The sequence below is a fragment of the Hyla sarda genome, chromosome 3 (genome assembly GCF_029499605.1).
Source record: "Hyla sarda isolate aHylSar1 chromosome 3, aHylSar1.hap1, whole genome shotgun sequence".
Taxonomy (NCBI): Eukaryota; Metazoa; Chordata; class Amphibia; order Anura; family Hylidae; genus Hyla; species Hyla sarda.
This window is the reverse complement of record NC_079191.1, coordinates 282,952,163-282,976,669: the sequence shown is the minus strand read 5'-3', so window position 1 is coordinate 282,976,669 and position 24,507 is coordinate 282,952,163. Positions and strand designations below refer to the sequence as shown.

At 42.9% G+C, this 24,507-nt stretch overlaps 2 protein-coding genes across 2 annotated transcripts in view; one reads left to right on the top strand and one right to left on the bottom strand.

The window, feature by feature from the left end:
- The window catches only part of GINM1 (glycosylated integral membrane protein 1), a 34,608-nt gene extending 13,147 nt beyond the window's left edge, over positions 1-21,461 (bottom strand). Inside the window, exons 1-5 of the mRNA XM_056566768.1 lie at positions 21,266-21,461; positions 17,727-17,783; positions 8,339-8,450; positions 7,813-7,958; positions 5,077-5,236 (exon numbers count right to left, since the gene is read on the bottom strand). Coding sequence (XP_056422743.1) covers positions 5,077-5,236; positions 7,813-7,958; positions 8,339-8,450; positions 17,727-17,783; positions 21,266-21,376 — 586 coding nt within the window. The 5' untranslated portion in view covers positions 21,377-21,461. The remainder of the gene's footprint in view (positions 1-5,076; positions 5,237-7,812; positions 7,959-8,338; positions 8,451-17,726; positions 17,784-21,265) is intronic.
- Positions 21,407-24,507, top strand: part of PPIL4 (peptidylprolyl isomerase like 4) — a 37,175-nt gene continuing 34,074 nt past the window's right edge. Inside the window, exons 1-2 of the mRNA XM_056566767.1 lie at positions 21,407-21,620; positions 23,762-23,829. Of these exons, the coding sequence (XP_056422742.1) occupies positions 21,551-21,620; positions 23,762-23,829 (138 nt within the window). The 5' untranslated portion in view covers positions 21,407-21,550. The remainder of the gene's footprint in view (positions 21,621-23,761; positions 23,830-24,507) is intronic.

Below are 24,507 nucleotides of genomic sequence, written 5' to 3'. Positions count from 1 at the left end.
TTCAGATGCGGCAATCAAAGCTGACCGCCGCGTCTGAAGCGAAAGTGATACTATCCCGGCTGCTCAGTCGGGCTGTTTGGGACTGCCGTGGTGAAATTGCGGCATCCCGAACAGCTTACAGGACACCGGGAGGGACCCTACCTGCCTCCTCGGTGTCCGATCGGCAAATGACTCCTCCGTGCCTGAGATCCAGGCAGGAGCAGTCAAGTGCCGATAACACTGATCACAGGCATGTTAATACATGCCAGTGATCTGTGTAAAAGATCAGTGTATGTAATGTTATAGGCCCCTATGTGGATTTTGCAAACACACACTATGTCAGACCGAGCAGCATCCATGGTTACCAAGCGCCCTGGTCATGTGTTCAGCACCTCAGTGACGCCGGCGTTGCCTCACTGTGCAGTGAGGTTTCCTCTCCGTGCAGTGAGCACGGCGACTTCTGTACTCACCGCCCAGGACCTGGTGTGGACGCGGCACAGATTGAGGGAGACAACGCATAACCCGGAACTGTAATCACCTGTCCAGGTGAGTAGCAGGTACGACTGCATAATTGCATCAGATTACTGAAGGGTTAGTTGGAAGCCAGACGATGCGCTGATCGGCGCGAAACATGTGTCGCTCTAGCCTTTAAAAGCACCAGCTATGTGTAACCCCATCATGTATCCATAATAAAGCACTGAAGAAACAGAGCGGTGAGTGCAGCCTTTTCAATTCTACCTATTGATAGAAATATATATATATATTTATAAAACTATAGGAGCAGCACTCACCAAGGCAAAGGTTAAAAAAAAATAAAAATAAAATGGGTGCAAGAGGCTAGTTGGCCCCGGTTGAAAGCCCAATCCAGACACAGCAGCAAAAGATAGGTGCAAGGTTTCGGTTGCCTATGCAGCTTTTCTCAAGCATGGCAGCCGAAACATTGCACCTGTATCTGTGATATGGAATAAAGCCACTTGATTTTTTTCCCCTACTTTTTGGAGTGCTACGACTTATTTATTAATTTTTTTTTCCACACCTATATATACAGTCATCGTAAATGTTGGCAACCCTGAAATTTTTCAAGAAAATGAAAAATTTCTCACAGAAAAGGATTGCAGTAACACGTTTTGCTAGACACATTTATTCCCCGTGTAACTAAACCAAAAAAGGGAGGAAAAAAAAGCTAATTGGACATAATGTCACACCAAACTCCAAAAATGGACAAAATTATTGGCACCCTTTCAAAATTGTGGAAACATAAGATAGTTTCAAGCATGTGATGCTCCTTTAAACTTACCTGGGGCAAGTAACAGTGTGGGCAATATATAAATCAACCTGAAAGCGGATAAAAAAGGAGAGAAGTTCACTTAGTCTTTGCATTGTGTGCGTGTGTGTGTGCCACACTAAGCATGGGCAACAGAAAGAGGAGAAGAGAACTGTCTAAGGATTTGTGGTAAAATATCAACAATCTCAAGTCCATCTCCAGAGATCTAGATCTGCCTTTGTCCACAGTGCACAACATTATCAAGTAGATTGCAACCCATGGCACGGTAGCTAATTCTCCCTGGGCTGGTGGATAAGCAGCCCCAAACAAGTTCCAAATATATTCAAGCTGTCCTGCAGGCTCAGTGAGCTTAAGTGTCAGCGCAAACTATCCGTCAACATTTAAATGAAACGCTATGGCAGGAGACCCAGACACATAAAAAATGAACTGCCAAAATGAACTTGAGTAAGCCAAAATCCTTCTGGGAAAACATCTTTTGGATAGATGATACCAAGATAGAGCACATCATTTTACCGTTTACTGAAAACAGAAGGAGGCCTACAAAGAAAAGAATACAGTACCTACAGTGAAATATGGTGGAGGTTCAATTATGTTTTGGGGTTGTTATGCTGCCTCGGGCACTGGGTGCCTTGAATGTGTGCAAGGCATCATGAAATCTGAGGATTACCAACGGATTTTGGGTCGCACTGTACAGCCCAGTGTCAGAAAGCTGGGTTTGCATCCGAGACCTTGGGTCTTCGAGCAGGACAATTACCCCAAACATACGTAAAAAAACACCCAGAAATGGATGGCAACAAAGCGCTGGAGAGTCCTGAAGTGGCCAGCAATGAGTCCAGATCTAAATCCCATTGAACACCTGTGGAGAGATCTTAAAGGGATACTCCGGTGAAAAACTTATTTTTTTTTAAATCAACTGGTGCCAGAAAGTTAAACAGATTTGTAAATTACTTCTATAAAAAAATCTTAATCCTTCCTGTACTTTTTTTGCTGCTGAATACTACAGTGGAAATTCTTTTACGTTTGAATCACAGAGCTGTATGCTGACATCATGAGCACAGTGCTCTCTGCTGACATCTCTGTCCATTTTAGGAACTGTCCAGGGTAAAAGGAAATCCCCATAGCAAACATATGCTGTTCTGGACAGTTCATAAAATGGACAGAGATGTCAGTTCTGTGTTTCAAAAAGAAAATAATTTCCGCTGTAGTATTCAGCAGCTAATAAGTACAGGAAGGATTAAGATTTTTTAATAGAAGTAATTTACAAATCTGTTTAACTTTCTGGCACCAGTTGATAAAAAAAAAAAAAAAAAAAAAAAAAAAAAGGTTTTCACCGGAGTACCCCTTTAACCTTTTCAGGACCAATGATGTAACCTTACGTCATGAGTCCACTCCTGATCTATAACGCGGGTCGGACCCGTGGCTAATAGCGCGCTGCATTGATCGCGGTGCTGCGTGCTATTAACCCTTTAGACGCGGCGTTCAAAATTGAACGCCGCGTCTAAAGTGAAAGTATGCCGGTTAGCTCAGGGAGCTGTTCGGGATAGCCGCGGTGAAATCACGGCATCCCGAACAGCTTACAGGACAGCGGGAGGGCCCCTACCTGCCTCCTTGCTGTCCCATCGCCGAATGACTGCTCAGTGCCTGAGATCCAGGCATGAGCAGTCAAGCGGCAGAATCAGCGATCACTGGTTTCCTATGAGAAACCAGTGATCAATTTAAAAGATCAGTGTGTGCAGTGTTATAGGTCCCTATGGGACCTATAACACTGCAAAAAAAAAAAAAAAAAAAAAAAAAAAATAAAAAAAAGTGAATAAAGATCATTTAACCCCTTCCCTATTAAAAGTTTAAATCACCCCCCTTTTCCCATAAAAAAAAAAAAAAAAAAAAACTGTAAATAAAAATAAACATATGTGGTATCGCCGTTTGCGGAAATGTCCGTTTTATAAAAATATATTGTTAATTAAACCACACGGTCAATGGCGTACGTGCAAAAAAATTCCAAAGTCCAAAATAGTGCATTTTTGGTCACTTTTTATATAATGAAAAAATGAATAAAAAGCGATCAATAAGTCCTATCAATGCAAAAATGGTACCCCTAAAAACTTCAGATCACGGCGCAAAAAATTAGCCCTCATACCGCCCCATACACGGAAAAATAAAAAAGTTATAGGGGCAGAAGATGACAATTTGAAACATATAAATTTTCCTGCATGTAGTTATGATTTTTTCCAGAAGTCCAACAAAATCAAACCTATATAAGTAGGGGATCATTTTAATCGTATGGACCTACAGAAGATAAGGTGTAATTTTTACCGAAAAATGTACTGTGTAGAAACGGAAGCCCCCAAAAGTTACAAAATGGTGTTTTTTTTCAATTTTGTCTCACAGTGATTTTTTTTTCCGTTTCACCGTCGATTTTTGGGCAAAATGACTGATGTCACTGCAAAGTAAAATTGGTGGCGCAAAAAATAAGCCATCATATGGATTTTTAGGTGCAAAATTGAAACAGTTATGATTTTTTTAAGGCAAAGAGGAAAAAACGAAAATGCAAAAACGGAAAAACCCCTGGTCCTTAAGGGGTTAAAGGGGTAATCCGGTGGAAGTGGTTTTTTTTTTTTTTTTTTTTTTTTTTTTTTTAAATCAACTGGTGCCAGAAAGTTACAGATTTGTAAATGACTTCTATTAAAAAATCTTAATCCTTCCAGGACTTATTAGCTGCTGAATACTACGGAAGAAATTATTTTCTTTTTGGAACACAGATCTCTCTGCTGACATCTCTGTCAATTTTAAGAACTGTCCAGAGTAGGAGAAAATCCCCATAGCAAACATATGCTGCTCTGGACAGTACCCCTTTAAAATTGCTGTTGGCAAAAGGCGCCTTCCAATAAGAGAGACATGGAGCAGTTTGCAAAGGAAGAGTGGTCCAACATTCCGGCTGAGAGGTGTAAAAGCTTATTGATGGTTATATGAAGCAACTGATTTCATTTATTTTTTCCAAAGGGTGTGCAACCAAATATTAAGTTAAGGGTGCCAATAGTTTTGTCCAGCCCATTTTTGTCCAATTTGCTTTTTTCCCTCCCTTTTTTGGTTTAGTTCCAATACACACAAAGGGAATAAACATGTGTTACTGTAATCCTTTTCTGTGAGAAATACTTCATTTTCTTGAAAAATTTCAGGGGTGCAACATTTACGGCCATGACTGTATCTAAAGTAAAAAGCATCCAGGCCCTCCTTGAACTTGTTTATGGAGTCAGACATCACAACATCATGTAGAAAAGAGTTCCATAGTCTCACTGCTCTTACAGTAAAGAATCCCCATCTGTGATGATGGTGAAACATTCTTTCCTCTAGTAGTGGATGGTTGTCACGGTTACTGGTAGAGAAGAGCGAATTTACAGTAAATTCGATTTGTCACGAACTTCTTGGCTCGGCAGTTGATGACTTATCCTGCATAAATTAGTTCAGCTTTCAGGTGCTCCGGTGGGCTGGAAAAGGTGGATACAGTCCTAGGAGACTCTTTCCTAGGACTGTATCCACCTTTTCCAGCCCACCGGAGCACCTGAAAACTGAACTAATTTACGCAGGATAAAACCAACTGCCGAGCCGAGAAGTTTGTGACGAATCGAATTTACTGTAAATTCGCTCATCTCTAGTTACTGGCTGAGATATAAGATGATCACTAGAAAGATCTTCATACTGTCCATTCATATATTATTGTACATTGTGATTAGATCAACCATGTGACATCTTTATTCCAAACTAAAATTACCCCGGTACACATCTACATTTGAAGAGAGTCTAATAAATCTTACCAGAATCTGAGATGCTTGGAAAGGTAACTAAGACATCGTTGTCCCAAGGGATGGTGTACAGTTGTGAATCTTCAAGACTCTTTGTTGAACTTGAATATCGAAGTATTTGCAAATTTACATTTACCAACAATTCCACTTGCGCTATATCACTTACATTAACCTATTAATAACAATATTTTCAGTATTACCCCACTTATTTTATGGACCAGAATAGTTAAATATACATGAAAAACAACAACAAGTTTTTGTGCTGACATTGAGAGCTTATATGCACAGAATCCTAGCACAACAAATATTACCATTTATTTCAGCACATGCTAAAATTAATACATTTCAAGCATAAACGAACATATCTAATAGCATTGTCAGGAATAGAACAACATTACATCTTTCTTCCAGAAACAGTGTTAGGGTGCATTCACATCACATTTTTATACGGTTTTTATAATGCACAATTTTGCATACGATTTTGTCAGTTTTCTGTTTTCCGTTTTGGGGGGAAAAAACCTGATAAAAAAAAAAAGGATTGCAAAATCGCAATGTGAATGTAGCCTTACAAGTGTCCACAGGTTGGAACCAGTATTGCAGCTCAGTTCAACTAAAGTGAAGAGGATGAGGAGAGGTGAGGCACTGTTCTTAAGAGAAAGCAGCCATGTTTTTCTAATCCTGGCCCATCCCAACTTTTTCATTAAAAAAATGTGTTAGCAAAGCTAAAATACAATGTGATAAACCCCTTTATATTTACTATTCATAAAATCCTAGTAAGGTGGCGTCACAGACAATGAATATGTAAATTGAGCCGTGGAGCCCCGCCCCCTGCGCATGATTCACTGAATTCAGCAGAGGATCTTCTGGGGGACATATCTCAGGACCTACTGGACATATTTAATTAAATGACCCCTCATTGGATTCCTGTTCACCCACACTATAGCCCAGTGTATTGGGTTTAGTGTGGGTGAACGGGCTGACTGATTTCCTTTAACACACTAAAGAAACCCTGGTGTATGCGCCATCCAGTGTGCTACTTAAAGTGATATTCAAGGAGTATTTCTTCCTTCTGCCTATGATGCCAAGTTATAATACTGAATAATATGCTTCTATTACCTCCGTACACCCGGAAGTGCTGTATTGCAAGTCTTTTTTATTTGCCTTTGTCCCTGACCTTTCTCCGCTTTAGAGACAATGTGGTTGATTTACTGTAGAGTAGTTTTCTGTATGTTCCCCCCCCCCCCCCGACAGGTATTTTTCTACGGTATTTACAAATTTTTCCCTACATATTTGCTTTTTTTTTATTTATTTTTTTTAAACTGTTACGTTTTCCAGAGCTTAAATCCACCACATGTTATGTGGAAACCTAAGAAAATATGTTGGGACATGCCCCCTTTGTAGGGAACACAACCCTTTTGTCTGGGTCACACTTTCTGTCAGGGAAACGCCCCTTTCTCCAGACGCCATCCCCCCTTTTTTGGAAAAATTTAGTCATGGTCGGGTTTGAAGGCTTTTCTGGGCGCACATGACATTTATAAATTCAGCCACAAAAACCATCGAAAACACATCAGTAAATAACCCTCAATGGTCCTGATTTACTAAGAATGGAGTGTAGTTTTCTGTCTGGGGTTTTCTCCCCGAGTATTTTTCCATGATCTTTAAAAAAAAAATTCCTACATTTTGCACTTTTTTTTATTTTTTTTTAACAACTGCTCAGAGTTGTTGGCTTTTCCACAGCTCCACCACATTGTATGTGGGAACATTAGTAAATATGTAATGTAAAATGGAGAGTTGGCCTGATTGTTTGGATTTTTTGGTCACAAATTCTGGCGCACAAAACCTGAGAAAAAACTGTTGGGATCGCTATAGTAAGTGCCCCCCCCCAATATGTCATAAGATACATGTCTCCAGAGAGCGTGGGTATGCTGCAGTGAGTGGGCGGATAGCAGAGTGGAAGGGATTTATTGCAGTAATACTATCCACCCACCTACCACAGTGTAGCCATGCCCCCTGGAGACCAAGTGACTTATTTCTCTCTAACTGCATGGAATACTGGGAAAGGTCAGAGAAAATAGTAAAATGTGCATGAAAATAAGACAAAGAGGCACATAGAGGCAATAGAAACAGTATTATAAATTGGCATCATGGGCTCAAAGGCTGAAAAATAAAAATCCTGGAATAATCACTTTCTGTAAAGAATTACTTATTCCACAATATTCTCTCCTCCATTTTCAGCCAAGTGTCAAAGAGGTGGGGCCAAGCTGCTCAAGTGCCGCTGCCACGCACACCTCCCATCCCCTTTTTAACCGATATACATGTCTTTGTAAAGAGATGAATGCAAGCGAGGAGGTGGGAGCAACTTTGCTCTTCCTCCTTGACACGTGGCTGAGAAATAAAAAGATGATTCTTTATTTCTTTTACTGTGGTATTCACCATCAGCTTCAGTAAAAGTACAGTTTGCTTTTATAGCCTAACAACTACCCAATGGTGTAGCTCTAACAAGCTGACCGATTCCCTTTAAGACCAAGTTCACACAGTGTAAACAGGAAAAAAAAAAAAACTATTTTTCTTAGTGTGAGACCGTATTTTCAGGTTTTTACATGAAGAAAAAAAATTAAATAAAATACATACATGACCAAAAGCCTGCAGTTTTTAGCCATAATTGGCTGATAAAATGGCAAAGTTTATGGTGTATGAACATGGCCTAAAACAGTCCGCGAAATTTTTTATAATTCAAGTTGTGCTTACCTTGCTACCATCCACAGCAATCACCTCTTGCTGAACGATAATACTTGTTCTATGGTAACTCAGAGGATTGTACAGAACAAGTAACCGTACGCTCACCAATGCATTGTGTATCGGATTCTGTTGCTCACCAGATGACCTGTAATCTCCTGCAAAAAAGAGTTAAGTGCATTCTGAATACAGGAAGTCTTATTTAAAGAAGGAACTTAAAAGGCACAACAAATAATTGTGTAAAAAATAAAAAAAGAATCAATCTACTTCATATCTGTGCATGCATATCCAGGCTCAGTGGCCATTATGGGCACTACCCTGTTTCTAATAAAAGATGACTGGACAATTGTACAGAACAAACAGTTTTTACCTTTTATTTGTGTGTGGACAGGACTCTTCAGCATTACCAGTTTATAATACGTGATTATAATGGGAAACTCATTTCTATGGAATCATGTTGAACTAAGTTTTGGGAATTCTACTACATTGCATTTCATTTACGTTTACAGACTTCATGCTGATAATAGAGGCAACTTACTTATGTCCATTCTGCAAGTTATTCGAGTAACTCCTTTATTTACAGGAAATCCATTAAGGTATATTTGACTTCTTGTATTCGACTTCTTAATATAGCTAATACTAGAACTGACCTAAATGAAAAAGAGGAATCATTACTGCCTGAACACAACACTTAAGCAATAGTAGCCAGCAAAAGAGAATGTAGATGGCACTCACCAGTGACGATGCAGGAAGGGTGACTATTTACAAAATTACAACATAGACAAACAGCACAGGGAAGAGGGACGCCAAATGTGCGATAGCTATTTTGTGCGCTAGGCGCACTTCTTCAGCCTGGCCCAAGAAATAGCTATCACACTCTTGGCGTTCCTCTTCCCTATGCTGTTTGCCGGTTGTAATTTTGTAAATAAAGAGTCACCGTTCCTGCATAGTCACTGGTGAGTGCCATCTCTATTCTCTTTTGCTGGCTACTATGGATATGTTTCTTGATTGAGCACCCCGTTGGATTGTAATTGTCAGGTGCCCGTGTGAGCTGCACGGGAGTGAAGCATAATTATTACGACTGATGTGATGAACACTTTGTCTATTGTGCTGTGTTCTTTTTAAGCAATGTCTACAAAAAAGGAAGCTTCTAGTGATAATCCAATAAAAAAAATTTTTTTTTAGTTTGCAATGTACAAGTTTCAGATTTCTGGTTAACGGCATTACCGTACACAGGTGTTGTCAACTTATTAGACTGCCATTTTAGCAGATCTTTTATGTTACTAATGCTGACCATACTTTTCTGATATCTTTTCCGATACTAACAGAAGTCATATCACTTATTTTACCAAAGCCTTATTAAAAATAAAAGAAGCAAGTCGGATTAGTTGCTATGGGCAACTGCACCATTCTTCCTCTACACAGGTTTTGATAAAGCAAACCCCAAAGGCTTTCTACAGGTGTCATGGCAGCATTAACATGGAACCATATCAAATATTGACAGTCAAACCATGAAGCTTTTATTGATCATTAGTAAAATCTAGCTTCAATACATCAACTGAAATAAAGCCCAACAAGGCCAGTACAGCAAAATTAACATAATACAGTACAAAGAAAAATGTCTAAGCAATAGACAAATCATAGTCCAGTCATGCAGGAGTATGAAGTAAGGTCAAACAATGACTAGGAGACGATGGAAATATCTATGACCGGTCCCAACACGGACATACTGTACTGTGATGCATGTCGGGCAATATGAAGATGACGACATCCAGGGGTCCCATATATTGTTAAAATGGTCGTTCAGCAGGATGAGGTAAACACAATCTAGTACCCTTGGGAAGGATAGGGAGAGAGACTTACATTGAGACGCTATATAAATAAGAGTATGCAAGCAGGATATGTTGTGCTAATCGAAAAGTAAGATTTGGCATCCTTCTCGGTTTTTGGCCCAGAAGACACTCGACAGGATAATAAAACCCCATTCAACATGTCAAGAACTTGTGTCCATTAAGCGACCACTACAGGGCAGCACCACCAGATATAGTACATAGTCTCCCTCTATGGGCAACCTCTAAAACACAATGGGGAAACAAGAGGGTAAATAGCATGCAGTTGAGCTGGCACCATTTAGACGAGGGGTTGATGCAGACATGATAAGATCATAAGGGTACAGTAATAGGGGGATGATAAGGCTGATAATCATATCATCCTCATCACCCCCCACATCATGTCTACATCACCCCCCCCCCACACACATGCACACATTACTGTCCCTCATTATTTCTGCAGCATAACCCCCCCCCCCCCCCCACATCACTGTGTCTCAAGATGTGTAATAATATTATATTCAGAAGGGGCAGTATTATATTGAGAGGGCGCAGTGTGTGATAGTATTATATTCAGAAGGCGCAGTGTGTGATAGTATTCTATTCAGAGGGCGCAGTATGTGGTAGTATTATATTCAGAGGATACAGTGACTGGCAGTGTTATATGGATTATTGTTTTCATATGGATCAGAATCTTCTGATGAAGTAAGGAGCCATCTGGGTGTCAAGTTCTGCAGAGAGAAAATTTAGCTTGAAGAAGTCACAACGGTATGTACCTAAATTAGATAAGGAAAGATTATAGAGAAGACGTCAAGACCTGTGAGTTACTTTTATCATTGTCTGATATGTCCAATCAGGGATGTAGCGATTACTTTCAATATATATCTTTGTCAACATTTTACAATTGGTGGGGGTAACACCATTTTTTACCGCACCGGGTGGCACCAACCCTAGCAAGGCCACTGGTAAGTACTGTAGCAGTTCTTGCCTAATGACTCAATAGGGAGGACCTGCTAATAACCAGGGGCTAACGGTAACCTATCTTCTTAGGGGGCATAATTGTTTAAATAGGAGCCCTACCTGCCGGGGGTAATATCTATTTGGGGGCCTGTACACCTATTGGGAACCCCTACCTGATCATCAGGTGGGGCTCCCCAGTAGGTAAACAGGCCCCCAGATAGATATTACCCCCATCAGTGATAGGGGATCATATCTATCTGTGGCCTCTATACCTATTTGGGAGCCCTACCTGATGGGGGTCATATCTATCTGGGGGCCTGTGTACCTACTGGGGAGCCCTACCTGATGGGGGTCATGATGGGGGCATTTTGTGTGGGGGGCGCATGCGGCCCAGCCTCACCTAGCCGCTATCTCCAGTGGCCCCCAGATAATTTGAGTTTGATACCCCTAATTTAGACCCTATGTAGGATTTTGATAGTGGTCTCTGCCAAAGAAACCTGCCAGCTCCCTCTGCTAACAAATTGTATAAAAATTTTTATTGTCACCAGTTCACCATTACCAGCTCTATTCTGTGCAGCCCTCTCAAGGGATAGTAGTGGAGACCTGACAGGGCTGAAGTTAAAATAACCTACTCAAAGAGAACCTGTGGCCAACTCAAAAAAAAAAAATCCAAGCTTTAAAAATTTCTGTATCATACATTGCCCCTTGCTCACATTGTATGAGCTCCCGGCAGGAGAAAGTGGGCGTTCCCCAGCAGGCGCAAGTCACTGAAGCATGCGAGAGCTGTGCCTCGCCATGTCCCACACTTCCTGAGTTTGGTCTCCTGCCAGGCAGGGAGGAGACCAAACTAACGGTTTGACTTGCACAGGGAACAGAACATATAAAGTGGTCGTTTAAAAACATAAAAAAGGTTTTTAAACAGCAAGTAAATAGCAAAGTGTCTTAATACATAAGGAACAATATATTAAACGTTTAGTTCGGTGACAGGTACTCTAAATAGCTTAGTGTGCCCCAATGAAACACCTTATTACAGTTTTTTTTATTTGCCCTTCTATTTCTGAGATATGAGGGTTTATAGTTTGTCTGACAATTCAGGAAATCCGTTAGATGGGCGTGAAACTAATTTTAATAATGGGAATGAATATCAGGTGATTGTTTTGTATGAGTTTGCAACATGTCCTCTTTAACCCCTTAAAGACATAGCCCATGTGGGCCTTAAGGACAACCAATTTTATTTTTGCGTTTTTTCCTCCTTGTCTTCTAAGAGCCATAACTATTCTATATTTTCATCCATAGACCCATGTTAGGGCTTGTTTTTTTGCATGAACAATTGTACTTTGTAATGACATCACTTATTTTACCATAAAATGTTCGGCAAACCCAAGAAATTATTATTTCCGGGAGGAAATTGAAAAGAAAAACAAATGTAGCAAACTTTGGAGGATTTCGTTTTCACACTGTACACTTAATGGTAAAAATTACTTGTTTTCTTTATTCCGTGGGTCAATAAAGTAAAATGATACCCATGTTTATATACTTTTCTATTATTGCACTGCTTAAAAAAAAAATTGCCTTATTCTGACCACCTATACCTTTCTAATTTTTCCGTGTATGGGGCTGTATGAGGGCTAATTTTTTACGTATATGTGACTATTTGATCCCCCCTTTTTTGGGGGGGGGGGGATGTGACCAAAACAAAGCAATTTTGGACTTTTTTTTTTTTAACTACGATAAACAAAAGAAACACTGCTTAGCTGCTGAAGAAAGGTCCTAAAAGGGACCTGAAACGCGTCCAGCCGTATACCAGCCACATACATCTATAATGCAAGTGCCACAATATCAAGTTCTTGCCAGATACAGCGTTACCTAACATCCACTGCTGTCTGTCAATCTATCCAAGACAGTACGTGCAATCCTCAACCACGAGGACGCCACAGGCTTCCTCCTACCATCTGTGGGAAAACCTCTGCAGTACCCACAGACTGAGCCCACTGCTGCCGTTGCTTACCTGAGACGGCAGAGTCTCCAGCAGCACTCCCTCTGCCCAGGGAATCGGGACTCTCGTTTGACCGAGCGCAGCTAACAGAAGGTACCAACTCTGCACATAAACTATCTATACTACTAAAGTTTACAATTGTCACTGCATACCTTTGAGACAGCCTGTGTCTCTAGCAGCGGGCTCTCTGCATAGAGAGCCAGGATCGTGTATAACCTCAAAGACAACCGCTACTATTGTGACAAGCTAACTCTGTAAAGTTACATAATTCCGCAATCGCTGTATCATATGAGAGAATATGAGTGAGAGAATACATGGGACACTCTATTCAACTGGATATAAAACATTTGTGAATATCGTGACTTGAGAGAGACTATCCCATATTCTACCACCACTACCTCACTGCTTTTTATTGATATGTGGACACTTTTTTAAAGTATTATAAAAAAATTTTGGCTCATTTTTTATTCAGATTTTAATTATATATGTATATCTGCTAGGGATCGACCGATTATCGGTATGTCCGATATTATCGGCCGATAATCACGATTTTGGGCATTATCAGTATCGGCAATTACCTTGTCAATAAGCCGATAATGCCCCGCCCCCCGCCACCCCCCCAACCCGTCGCACCCCCCACCGTGATGCTGGGCGGTATACCGGTATGGATTTTTGCCCATACCGCTATACCGGTCGGGCCCCTCCCCCACCCTCTGAGTCAATAAAAAAATTAAAATTACCCGTAATGGGGGTGGTCCGGGCCATGCATCGTTCCTGTAGTGTCCGGGGGCGTTCCGGGTGAAGAGTGAACCGGTCCGGGCTGTCCTTCTCCGGCGGTCATCTTCTCCACTCCGGGCAGGCTCCGGCCTAGTACACTGCATAGACGCCGCTACGCTGTGACGTCAGGTGCGTCGCTGCGCACGGGCGTCACTGCGCAGCGGCGTCTATGCAGCGTACTAGGCCGGAGCCTGCCAGGAGTGGAGAAGATGGACAGCCCGGACCGGTTCACTCTTCACCCGGAACGCCCCAGGACACTACAGGAATGAAGGATGGATGGCCCGGACCACCCTGACAGATAGGGGGAGAGAAGCGGGTGGTGTCGGCGGCGGCTTATGGCCCCGCAAAAGCCACTGCAGATCAATGATTTAAAGCGCCTGCTTTAAATCAATGATCTGCAGCGGTGTCGCAGGGGGTTAAATAGCCGATAACTTATGCCGGAATATCGGCTATCGGCCCTAACCTGCACCGATTATCGGTATCGGCCCTTAAAAACCGATATCGGTCGAACCCTAATATCTTCTATGTTATTGATTTTATTATAATAAGTTAACCATTAACCATTTATTAATTGTGTTCCTGTGGACCCACAAGGGCCCTGTGAGTCACAGAACACAAGTTTATGAATATTTTATAATATATACATTTACATACATGTGCCTGAACTTTCTGGAGGAAGCTGAAGATCAGCACTCAAGAATGCAAGCGCAAGAGAAATGTGCAAAATTTGTAGGCGATATAATCTAAGCAATTTGCCTACTATCTGAAGAAGTAGTAACAATAGATAAAAAGAATCAGCTCACCAAGTCGTCTCCAAGGTATATAGAAGATAGCACAATACACCTGCACCAGCGGGAGCTCCGGATAATCTCTGAGGCCAAGTCCTCAGGTGAAGCAATCAGAAAGAGTAGAGGAAGTTCCGGCTCCCAAGGCTGGATAAAACATTCGAGTTTATTTCTTCATATAAAAAATCCAGTGCATGAGCAAACAATAAAAGCAATGTAAAAAGAACAACACCGAACGCACCGACGCGTTTCGACTTAACGCTAAGTCTTAGTCATGGCCATGACTAAGACTTAGCGTTAAGTCGAAACGCGTCGGTGCGTTCGGTGTTGTTCTTTTTACATTGCTTTTATTGTTTGCTCATGCACTGGATTTTTTATATGAAGAAATAAACTTGAATGTTTTATCCAGCCTTGGGAGCCGGAACTTCCTCTACTCTTTCTGATATCTGAAGAAGTAGGCAGCAGTAAAGTGTACACTGACAAAGTATGCATGTGGCACTATATTTACAGCATAAATAACTCCTATGCAACTGTTGACTATCCACTATGGTTGCCTAGCTGCCAACATACAGCGCTGTGACGATTGATGGTTCCGGAGGCAATCCAACCTGCAGTATCACTAGCCTCCAGGCATAATAATTAGGTTAAAAGACACTTGTAGCCAGCACTGGGTCTTACATTTTCACTATATGTAACGTAACAAGTTGTTTACATGTTATTTTTGGTTTTCTGCCATGTAATTTTCATTGCATCATCATGTGCACTGCTGCTTGTGTCGATGCAGCCTCTCTTGTTCCCAGTCACTGGTAGTCATATTATTACAAAGTGGAATTTCCTCACTACTCTCTTCTGGTTTTTAGTAGTATTATCATTAAAGAGGTATTACAGGTTTATTAACTTTTAACTATTCTGCCCGTGATGCTAAGTTAGGTCTTATTTGCCTCACATGTGTGGTGTGGGTTGACGCCTTTTTTTGTGATATCATGGTCCCCCCCCCCCCCCCAGGTGGTTCAGCATTCCTCCGGTCTGTGTATAACTGTTGTTTTGGGCCTTATGGGAGCCTGTTCAGGTATAAACAGCTGATCACCGGGAGCTTGGGTTATTCTTGTCTTCCCTGACAAGCCAGCCCCCTGATGACGTGTGTGGTCCAGCTGTACGGGTCATCGTTCAATGCGCCCCCCACTGCTGTGATCACGCAACAGCAGGGACACATTAAACGGTGGCACGTGCAGTTGAACCGCACACGTCATCAGGGGGCTGGCTTGTCAGGAAACACAAGAAGCCAAGCTTCTGTGATCAGCTGGTGTCTCGAGCTGAACAGAATCCTGGGAAAGGCTCGAGACTGGAGGAATGCTGAACCTTGGGGGACCATGAAATTACATAAAAGGGGTTTGTCCACCCCACATAAAGCAAGTAAATATAATTAAGAAATAACTTGGCATAATGGGCACAATAGTGAAAAGTTAATAAAAACTGAAATACCCCTTAGGACAGGGGTCTCAAACTCGTGACTCGCGGAACAAAAGTTTGCGGCCTGCAACAGGGATCTGGAATTTGTATCACCCGATGCCTGGGACATGCAGTTTCGGGTGCCGGGTAGGTGAATTCTTCAGGCATTTAGCCCTGCTTTGGGCCATTCATTAGCAGCACCCCACCTCACCCCCCGGTCCTCAGCTGCGGGCGGCACATCCGCGGTTAGCACTCCAACAAATCCCTCCCGCCCTGAGATGCTACCACTGGCATTACGCAGGTGAGAGGAGTGATGCAGACATGATGAGGCACAGTAATGTGCGTGCGTGTGTGTGTGTGGGGGGGGGATGATGGAGACATGATAAGGGCACAGTAATGGGGGGGATGATAAGGCTGATAATCATATCATCTTCACCCCCCCCCCCCCCCACATTACTGTGCCCCATCATGTCTGCATCACCCCCCCCACATTACTGTCCCTCGCCATGTCTGCAGCATCACCCCCCCCCCACCACATTTCTGTGTCTCAAGATGTGTGCTCCACACCCCCACACAATTCGATAACGGCATTCATCGACAACGAATCCAGTTATTGGATTTCATCGATTTTATCGAATAATCGTTGCAGCCCTGTTGTATATGTAGATTTCTACTCAGCAAGTAAAGGGCGGAAAATTTGCCACAGCTCAAACTTGCAGCGGGAGAATCACTGTAAACCCCAACCTGTGTGAATGTACCCTGTACATTCACATGGGGGGGGGAAATGCGCAAACCTCCAGCTGTTGCAGAACTCTCAGCATGCACTGGGAGTTGTAGTTTTGCCACAGCTGGAGGCACACTGGTGGGGAAACACAGAGTTAGGTAACTGACTAACTCAGTGTTTCCCCACCAGTGTGCCTCCAGCTGTGGCAAAAACTATAACTCCCAGCATGTAATGACAGCCAAAGGGCATTCTGGGAGTTGTAGTGCAACAGCTGGAGGCACACAACTACAACTACCAGCATGCCCAGACAGCCGTTTGCTGTCCGGGGATGCTGGGAGTTATAGTTTTGCAAGACCTGGAAGTCCATAGTTAAGAGACCACTGTACAGTAGTCTCTAAACTGTGGTCATCCAAAAGGAGGCTGACCTGAAGATCGCCGCCCGCTGTGGCCGCATCTCTGCTCCCCCTAGGCAATGTGTCGGGATGGCTGCTGATAAATATCAGCAGTCATCCCGTTCCAATCACAGCCCGGCAAGTGGCGGTGATCGGAAATACAGGTACGCCCTCTGTCCTTAAGTAGCGGGACGCGAGGGCGTACTTGTAAGGCCTCCGTCCGCAACAGGTTAAAGCTGCAGATTTTAATGTAAACTAAATGGCTAATTTTCAAACCTTTAACTTTAATGGGTAGGAAAATACACAGTAGCAAATATTCTGCAAAATAAGGCACATGTGACCCTACCCTTAAATAGAATCTGTCAGAAGTATAGTGCTAGCACAGAATTGCTGATAACCGTAAGTAGACACTGGGAAGGAGAAAGCGTACATAACTCTGCTCTTGTGCACTTTGCATCATGCATGACCAGGAAAACAGCTTTTTAAAGTCCCAGCCACTGGCTGCTGAAGAGTCAGAGAGGTGGGATCTTACCCTGAGCTCCATGTAATAAGGCCTCCCTGCCCCTTGCCTCTCATGAATGATTGACAGTTCTAGCATCCAGTCAGAAAACATCTAGAGCTGTAAATAATTGGTGAGAGGCAGAGCCAGGGGTGATTTCATTACAGGGAGCTCAGGGAAAGATCCCACCTCTCTTAGGCCCCTTTCACATTACCGTTATGGAGTACCGCTAGTTGCCACCTGTCAAAAGGACCACCGTCAACCTCAAAAAAGGGAGTTTGACGGCCGTTCTTGAGGGGGCGCAATGGTAGTGTGAATGTAGCCTAACGCTTCTGTAGTCAGGACTACACAAAAGCTATGTATACTCTCCCCAGCCTAGTGTCTATTTAGGGCAGTCAGTAGTTTTGCTTGCACCAAACAGCTGACAATTTCCCTTTCAGTGTGGACATACAGTATGTGTATACTAGTGCAGCTATGCTTTTTCCTGGCATATCATTGATAGAGTAACTTCTTACCTGTTGGGTTACCTTCTCTGTCCCATGTAAGGTTGTCACATTCACTGTTACAGTCTCCTAAAGATAAACATATTCAGATTTAAGATGTATGACTTAGGGTCCTTTTACAAGTGAACATAAAACAAGCTTAACACATTGCTGATCATAGTAAGACATTATTGCTCAAATGACATAATAAAGAAACAGCCAAGGTCACAGCACTCGAGGACACTCTGGATAACATTTCAGCCCTTATAGTCTTTGTGGCGCATGCATGTGTTATTAATGGGGGATAGCTACTGCTAGAGCAGCTGGGAATGTAGAGCGGACCCTCTCAAGGATGTGGAAATCGTATCGCCCGGGACATGCAGGTGAATTTTTCCATAGATTTAGCCCTGCATCAGGGACCGACTTCTCCCTTTGATTTTATTATGCCAGCGCTAAAGGTGTATGGAGAGGGCTCATGACTAGTGATTTCAGTAGCTGGGGACCACAGTTAATAGTCGGCATTCGGCGATCGCTGCAGCTGGCTATTAACCCATTAGATGGCTGCTGAAGTGTTTAAAAAAAAAAAAAAAGTAAAGGGGAACTCCGGCCCTAAGACATCTTATCCCCTTTCCACAGGATAGGGGATAAGATGTCTCACCGCGGGGGTCCTGCCGTTGGGGACCCCCGTGATCTTGTATTTGCCACCCACCTGTTTGAGCTGCACGCCGCAGTGCCAGCTCACAAACAGCCAGATGGCGACCACGGGGCCGGAGTATCGTGACGTCATGTCCCGTCCCATAGGCTTGCATTGAGGGAGCGGAGCGTGACGTCACACGGAGGAGAACCGTGACATCACAATGCTCCATCCCCGTGATCGCCAGTAATCAGACCTGGAGTGAACATGCTCCGGGGACTGATTCTAATGGGGTGTCGCATGCAAGATCACGGGGGTCCCCAGTGGCGGGACCCCCCGCGATCAGGCATCTTATCCCCTATCCTTTGCATAGGGGATAAGATGTCTTAGCGCCGGAGCACCCCTTTAAGTTTAACAAAAAAAAAAAACACACATTAACCCCTGTCATATTAAAAGTTCACATAACCCCCCATTTTTCCATTTCCAATATAAAAAATATGTAAAACAATAAACGTATTTAGTATTGGCGTGTGCGTAATTGTCTGAACTATTAAAATATAACATTATGTATCCTGTGCAGTCAATAGCGTTATTGTAAAAAAAAGAAAAAATTTTTTGGCCTTTTTATGTTTATAACATGATATCCCCAAAAAATTAAGTAAAAAGGGTTCAAAAAGTCCAATCAATACAAAAATGGTACCGATAAAAATGGCAGATTAGAGCGCAAACAAATAGCCCTCATACAGCCCAGTATATAGAAAAAGAAAAAGGTTATTGGGGAACATTTTTTAATTTAAAAGTTTAGATTTTTTTTTTTTTTTATTAATAAAACCTGACAGAAATAAAACAAATTCTCAGACCAACCTAAAGTATCAAAATAACACGTTAGTTTGGAGAGCATATTTAAAATTAGAAAAATTACCACAAGAGGACATAGTTTTCAATTAGAGGGGCAAAGGTTTAAAAGGAATATCAGAAAGTATTACTTTACTGAGAGAGTAGTGGATGCATGGAATAGCCTTCCTGCAGAAGTGGTCGCTGCAAATACAGTGAAGGAGTTTAAACATGCATGGGATAAGAATAAGGCTATCCTTCATATAAGATAGGGATAAGAATAAGGCTATCCTTCATATAAGATAGGGATAAGAATAAGGCTATCCTTCATATAAGATAGGGATAAGAATGAGGCTATCCTTCATATAAGATAGGGATAAGCATGAGGCTATCCTTCATATAAGATAGGGATAAGCATGAGGCTATCCTTCATATAAGATAGGGATAAGCATGAGGCTATCCTTCATATAAGATAGGGATAAGCATAAGGCTATCCTTCATATAAGATAGGGATAAGCATGAGGCTATCCTTCATATAAGATAGGGATAAGCATGAGGCTATCCTTCATATAAGATAGGGATAAGCATGAGGCTATCCTTCATATAAGATAGGGATAAGCATGAGGCTATCCTTCATATAAGATAGGGATAAGAATAAGGCTATCCTTCATATAAGATAGGGATAAGAATAAGGCTATCCTTCATATAAGATAGGGATAAGAATAAGGCTATCCTTCATATAAGATAGGGATAAGCATAAGGATATCCTTCATATAAGATAGGGATAAGCATAAGGATATCCTTCATATAAGATAGGGATAGGCATAAGGCTATCCTTCATATAAGATAGGGAAAAGAATAAGGCTATCCTTCATATAAGATAGGGATAAGCATAAGGCTATCCTTCATATAAGATAGAGATAAGCATAAGGCTATCCTTCATATAAGATAGGGATAAGCATAAGGCTATCCTTCATATAAGATAGGGATAAGCATAAGGCTATCCTTCATATAAGATAGGGATAAGCATGAGGCTATCCTTCATATAAGATAGGGATAAGCATGAGGCTATCCTTCATATAAGATAGGGATAAGCATAAGGCTATCCTTCATATAAGATAGGGATAAGCATGAGGCTCTCCTTCATATAAGATAGGGCCAGGGACTATTGATAGTATTCAGATTATTGGGCAGACTAGATGGGCCAAAGGGTTCTTATCTGCCGACACATTCTATGATTGAAGGTGAATGGCTATGCAGTGCTCGCAGACTTCCACGCAAAGAACATACCCATAGGGCGACTAGGAAAAAACGAAAGTGCAAAAACTAAAACTAATAAAGACCTTTTTTTGTACCAGGGCAAGTAGATTGTGCTTTATTTTTTTTCCACACCCCGGCCCTCTGTAGTGTGCCCATTATTTTCTAGACTATTACAGGGTTCCACAACAATGACCAGTGTTTTCTCATCAGCTCAGACCCCTCAGCTGGCTACTCCAGAGACCCTGCTCATCAGCTGCTACTCCAGCTCTGGACCTTGCTGCGTTACATGTCCGCCATTCACATATGCTCCATGGACAGGGCAAGTCTACAGAGCCCCAAAGATGCCCACCCGCATGCTCTTGCCCCTACTGACTGATCACAGACAGGATGAGTGCCAGGTGATGCCATCGGTAGCAGCAGCCAATGCATTTGGGGATTTTTCAGCCCTGCTCTTTTACCTAGGGCAGTGTTGCCAACCAAGGTACCTCCAGCTGTTGCAAAACTACAACTCCCAGCATGCCTGGACAGCCGTAGGCTGTCCAGGCATGCTGGGAGTTGTAGTTTTGCAACAGCTGGAGTCTTCCCGGTTGGAAACACTGAGTGGGACCAATCCTGCACCTCCTCAGCTGTACTGTAGTGTTAGGTGGGCTTCAGTAAAGGGGTCTTGGAATAGAATGAAAACAAAACACAACGACAACTACCGCATTGTATACAAGTGACACAACCACTAGTGCATTCTCCAATAGGGAACCTGCGCAGACAATTCAGGGACGTGGTAAAGATTGGGACATTTCCCAGCGGGGACGGGGTACGGGCGGCCTCCCTCATGTCATGGCCCCTTTACCTGCATACGAGTCCTGATGCCACCATCCTGGGCGCTGACCACCACCGCTAAGGCGAGCAGAGAAGCCGCGGGTAGGTAGTGGCACCCTATTCTGTGCCCGCACCAAAACATCTTCCCCGATATACTGGGGCGGGACTAACGGCAGGAAGTGGCCGCCCGGAAGCCCCGCCCTTCACTACTTGTCATCGCGGCAGGACTTCCGAGGGTAGTGACGTCACCGAAGGTCCTTTCTGTGTTATCTCGTGTGGTGGAAAGGGACCGGTTACCGAGGCAGGGGCTTGTATCATGGCCGTACTGCTGGAGACCACAGTGGGGGACATTGTCATAGATCTCTATACGGAGGAGAGACCGCGAGGTATGCCACGAGATATTACTTTACATGTCCCATCATAATCCCGGACTGTTCACACAGTGTATAAAATACGGACGGCATTCATAAGAGGAAAGCTGTGTATTAAAAACAATAACTCTTATAGAGCATGCGCTGTGTGTGAGGTTCTCAGCCATTTGTTTGGATAAGCTTGTCAGTGGTGGAGGGAGAAGGCATGCATGCTGCAGCTCAGCCTCTAGACTTTTCATATACCGTGGTCCCTCAACATACAATGGTAATCCATTCCAAACGGACCATGGTTTGTTGAAACCATCGTATGTTGAGGGATCCGTGCAATGTAAAGTATAGGACAGCGGTCTACAACCTGCGGACCTCCTGATGTTGCAAAACTACAACACCCAGCATGCCCGGGCATGCAGGAAGTTGTAGTTTTGCAACATCTGGAGGTCCGCAGGTTGAAGACCACTGGTATTGGAGGTTATACTCATGTGTCCCCACTGCTCCAGACCGTCACCGCTGCCCTGGATGTCGCCTTCCATCGCTGTCGCCACGTCCCCAGGGTGTCCCCGACGCTTCGGCAAGGCCTCTGCTTCCCCGGCATCCTTGCTCTCACGTCGCCTCCATCACGTCACTATGCACGCCGCTCCTATTGGATGACGTGATGATGACGATGGAGAGTGCCGACGATGCAGGGGATCCTGAAGAGGACGCGCCGGAGCCCAGTGGACAGGTAAGTGATCGTCAGCGGACCACACGGGGCACTGTAAACGGCTATCCGGTGGCAGCTGAAGCAGTCTGCGCTGCCGGATAGCCGTTTATGCGATGGCCCGAGATACAAAAGCATCGTATGCTGATGCTGCCTTCAATATGTGATGGCCTCTGAGAGGCCATCGTATGTTGAAATGATCGTATGTCGGGGCCATCGCAGGTCGGGGGGGGGGGGGGGGATGTAACCAGCCATGTATATTATCTCCATATCAGCTATCGTCCTATGTCTGCAGCTCTGTGCATGATATATAGAGCCGACAGGAAAACTGTCATCCTGATCACCCAGCCTAAACCCAGAGCACAGGATTATAGAGTGGGTAACCAGGAGTGCACAGAGGGGTCGCTTACTAAATTTCGTTCACTGGTTACCAAGATATGGGCTTGAGAAGTTCCATTGCTCAATCCAGGGAATTGCGTGCTGGAGGCGGGGCTCTGCTTGTCAACTCATATGGGGAGATTCATCAAAACCTGTGCACAGGAAGAGTGGTGCAGTTGCCCATAGCAACCAATCAGCTTGTTGCTTTCATTTTTAAAGAAGCCTGTGGAAAATGAAAGAAGCAATCTGGTTGCTATGGGCAACTGGACAACGTTTCCTCTGAACAGGTTTTGATAAATCTTCCCCATAATACTTCCCCCGCAATTCGCATATTCATTTTCTGGGACTCCACGTCCTGGTGAGCTGGAGTCACAGATCATGTGAGTGCTGCGCTCTGTCTGCAGAGCGCATGCGCTGGAAGATTACGTCCATCTCTCACGTCCTGATGACATATGAGCTCTCCCTGCTCTGGATTGAGCAATGGATCTTCTCAAGTCCATATATCTGTAACCAGTGGACAAAATTTAGTAAGTGTTCTGGGTTTTCCTTTAAGTTATTACTATCAACAGATTTTTAAACAATTTTAGGTGTTTTTTTTTTTCTTCAAATTTTCCATTTTACTATCTATTTTTAAATAATCTTTTGGTTTAAAAAATAAAAAATAAAATAATTGTGGTATTCATTCCACCTCCCCAACTGCTGCCCAATATGAGCCAAGATCTTCTAAATTGGCACTCATTTACAAAGCCTATTGCACGGCCCACCCCAGGGATGTGGAAATCCTAGCGCCCGACACCCAGGACTTGCAGTAACGGGCAGGTGATTTTTTCATGCATTTAGTCCTACTTTGGGCAAGCAGAGCCGGACTGGCAACCCCTTCTGATTTTAATACAGTGGCGCTCAGGATGTATGGAGCGCTCCATACACTGCGGCCCCCAGCAGATTGCTCTAGCTGGGGGCTGCTGCTAATAGCCGGCATGCGGCCATCGCCGCAGCAGGCTATTAACCCTTTAGCCCCTTTATTTATTGACTATGTTATGTTGTCTTTTTTTTTGTAACAGATACTTCTTTTCTTTTTTAGCCTGCTTAAATTTCTTGAAGCTATGCAAGATAAAATACTACAATTACTGTCTTGTTCACAATGTGCAGGTCAGTATATCTAAGAATGATGTTTCAAAGAGACATACCTTTTAACCAGCACAGTCAAGTATGTGCTATATTTCCCAAGATGGCACAACTTCTAAACCACACCAGGTTGTAGCAACCACAGTTCAGCACCACTTTTCTAATAGACCTTTTGGAAAATAAGTCACAAATAGTGCATCTTGCAAAAATCCGACCCTTTTATAGCAAATGAAAATGGCATTTTAAGTATGACATTTAGCATGTTTCACAGAACTGGTGCATAACAAATGGGGTGCAGGTATCCATTAACCCCTTAAGGACGGAGCCCATTTTCACCTCTAGGACAAAGCCCTTTTTTGCAAATCTGACCACTGTCACTTTAAACATTAATAACTCTGGAATGCTTTTACTTATCATTCTGATTCTGAGATTGTTTTTTCGTGACATATTCTACTTTAACATAGGGGTACATTTTTGTGGTAACTTGCATCCTTTCTTGGTGAAAAATCCCAAAATTTGATGACAAAATTTAAAATTTAGCATTTTTCTAACTTTGAAGCTCTCTGCTTTTAAGGAAAATGGATATTCCAAATACATTTTTTTTTAAATTTACATATACAATATGTCTACTTTACGATTGCATCATAAAATTGACGAGTTTTTACTTTTGGAAGACACCAGAGGGCTTCAAAGTTCACAGCA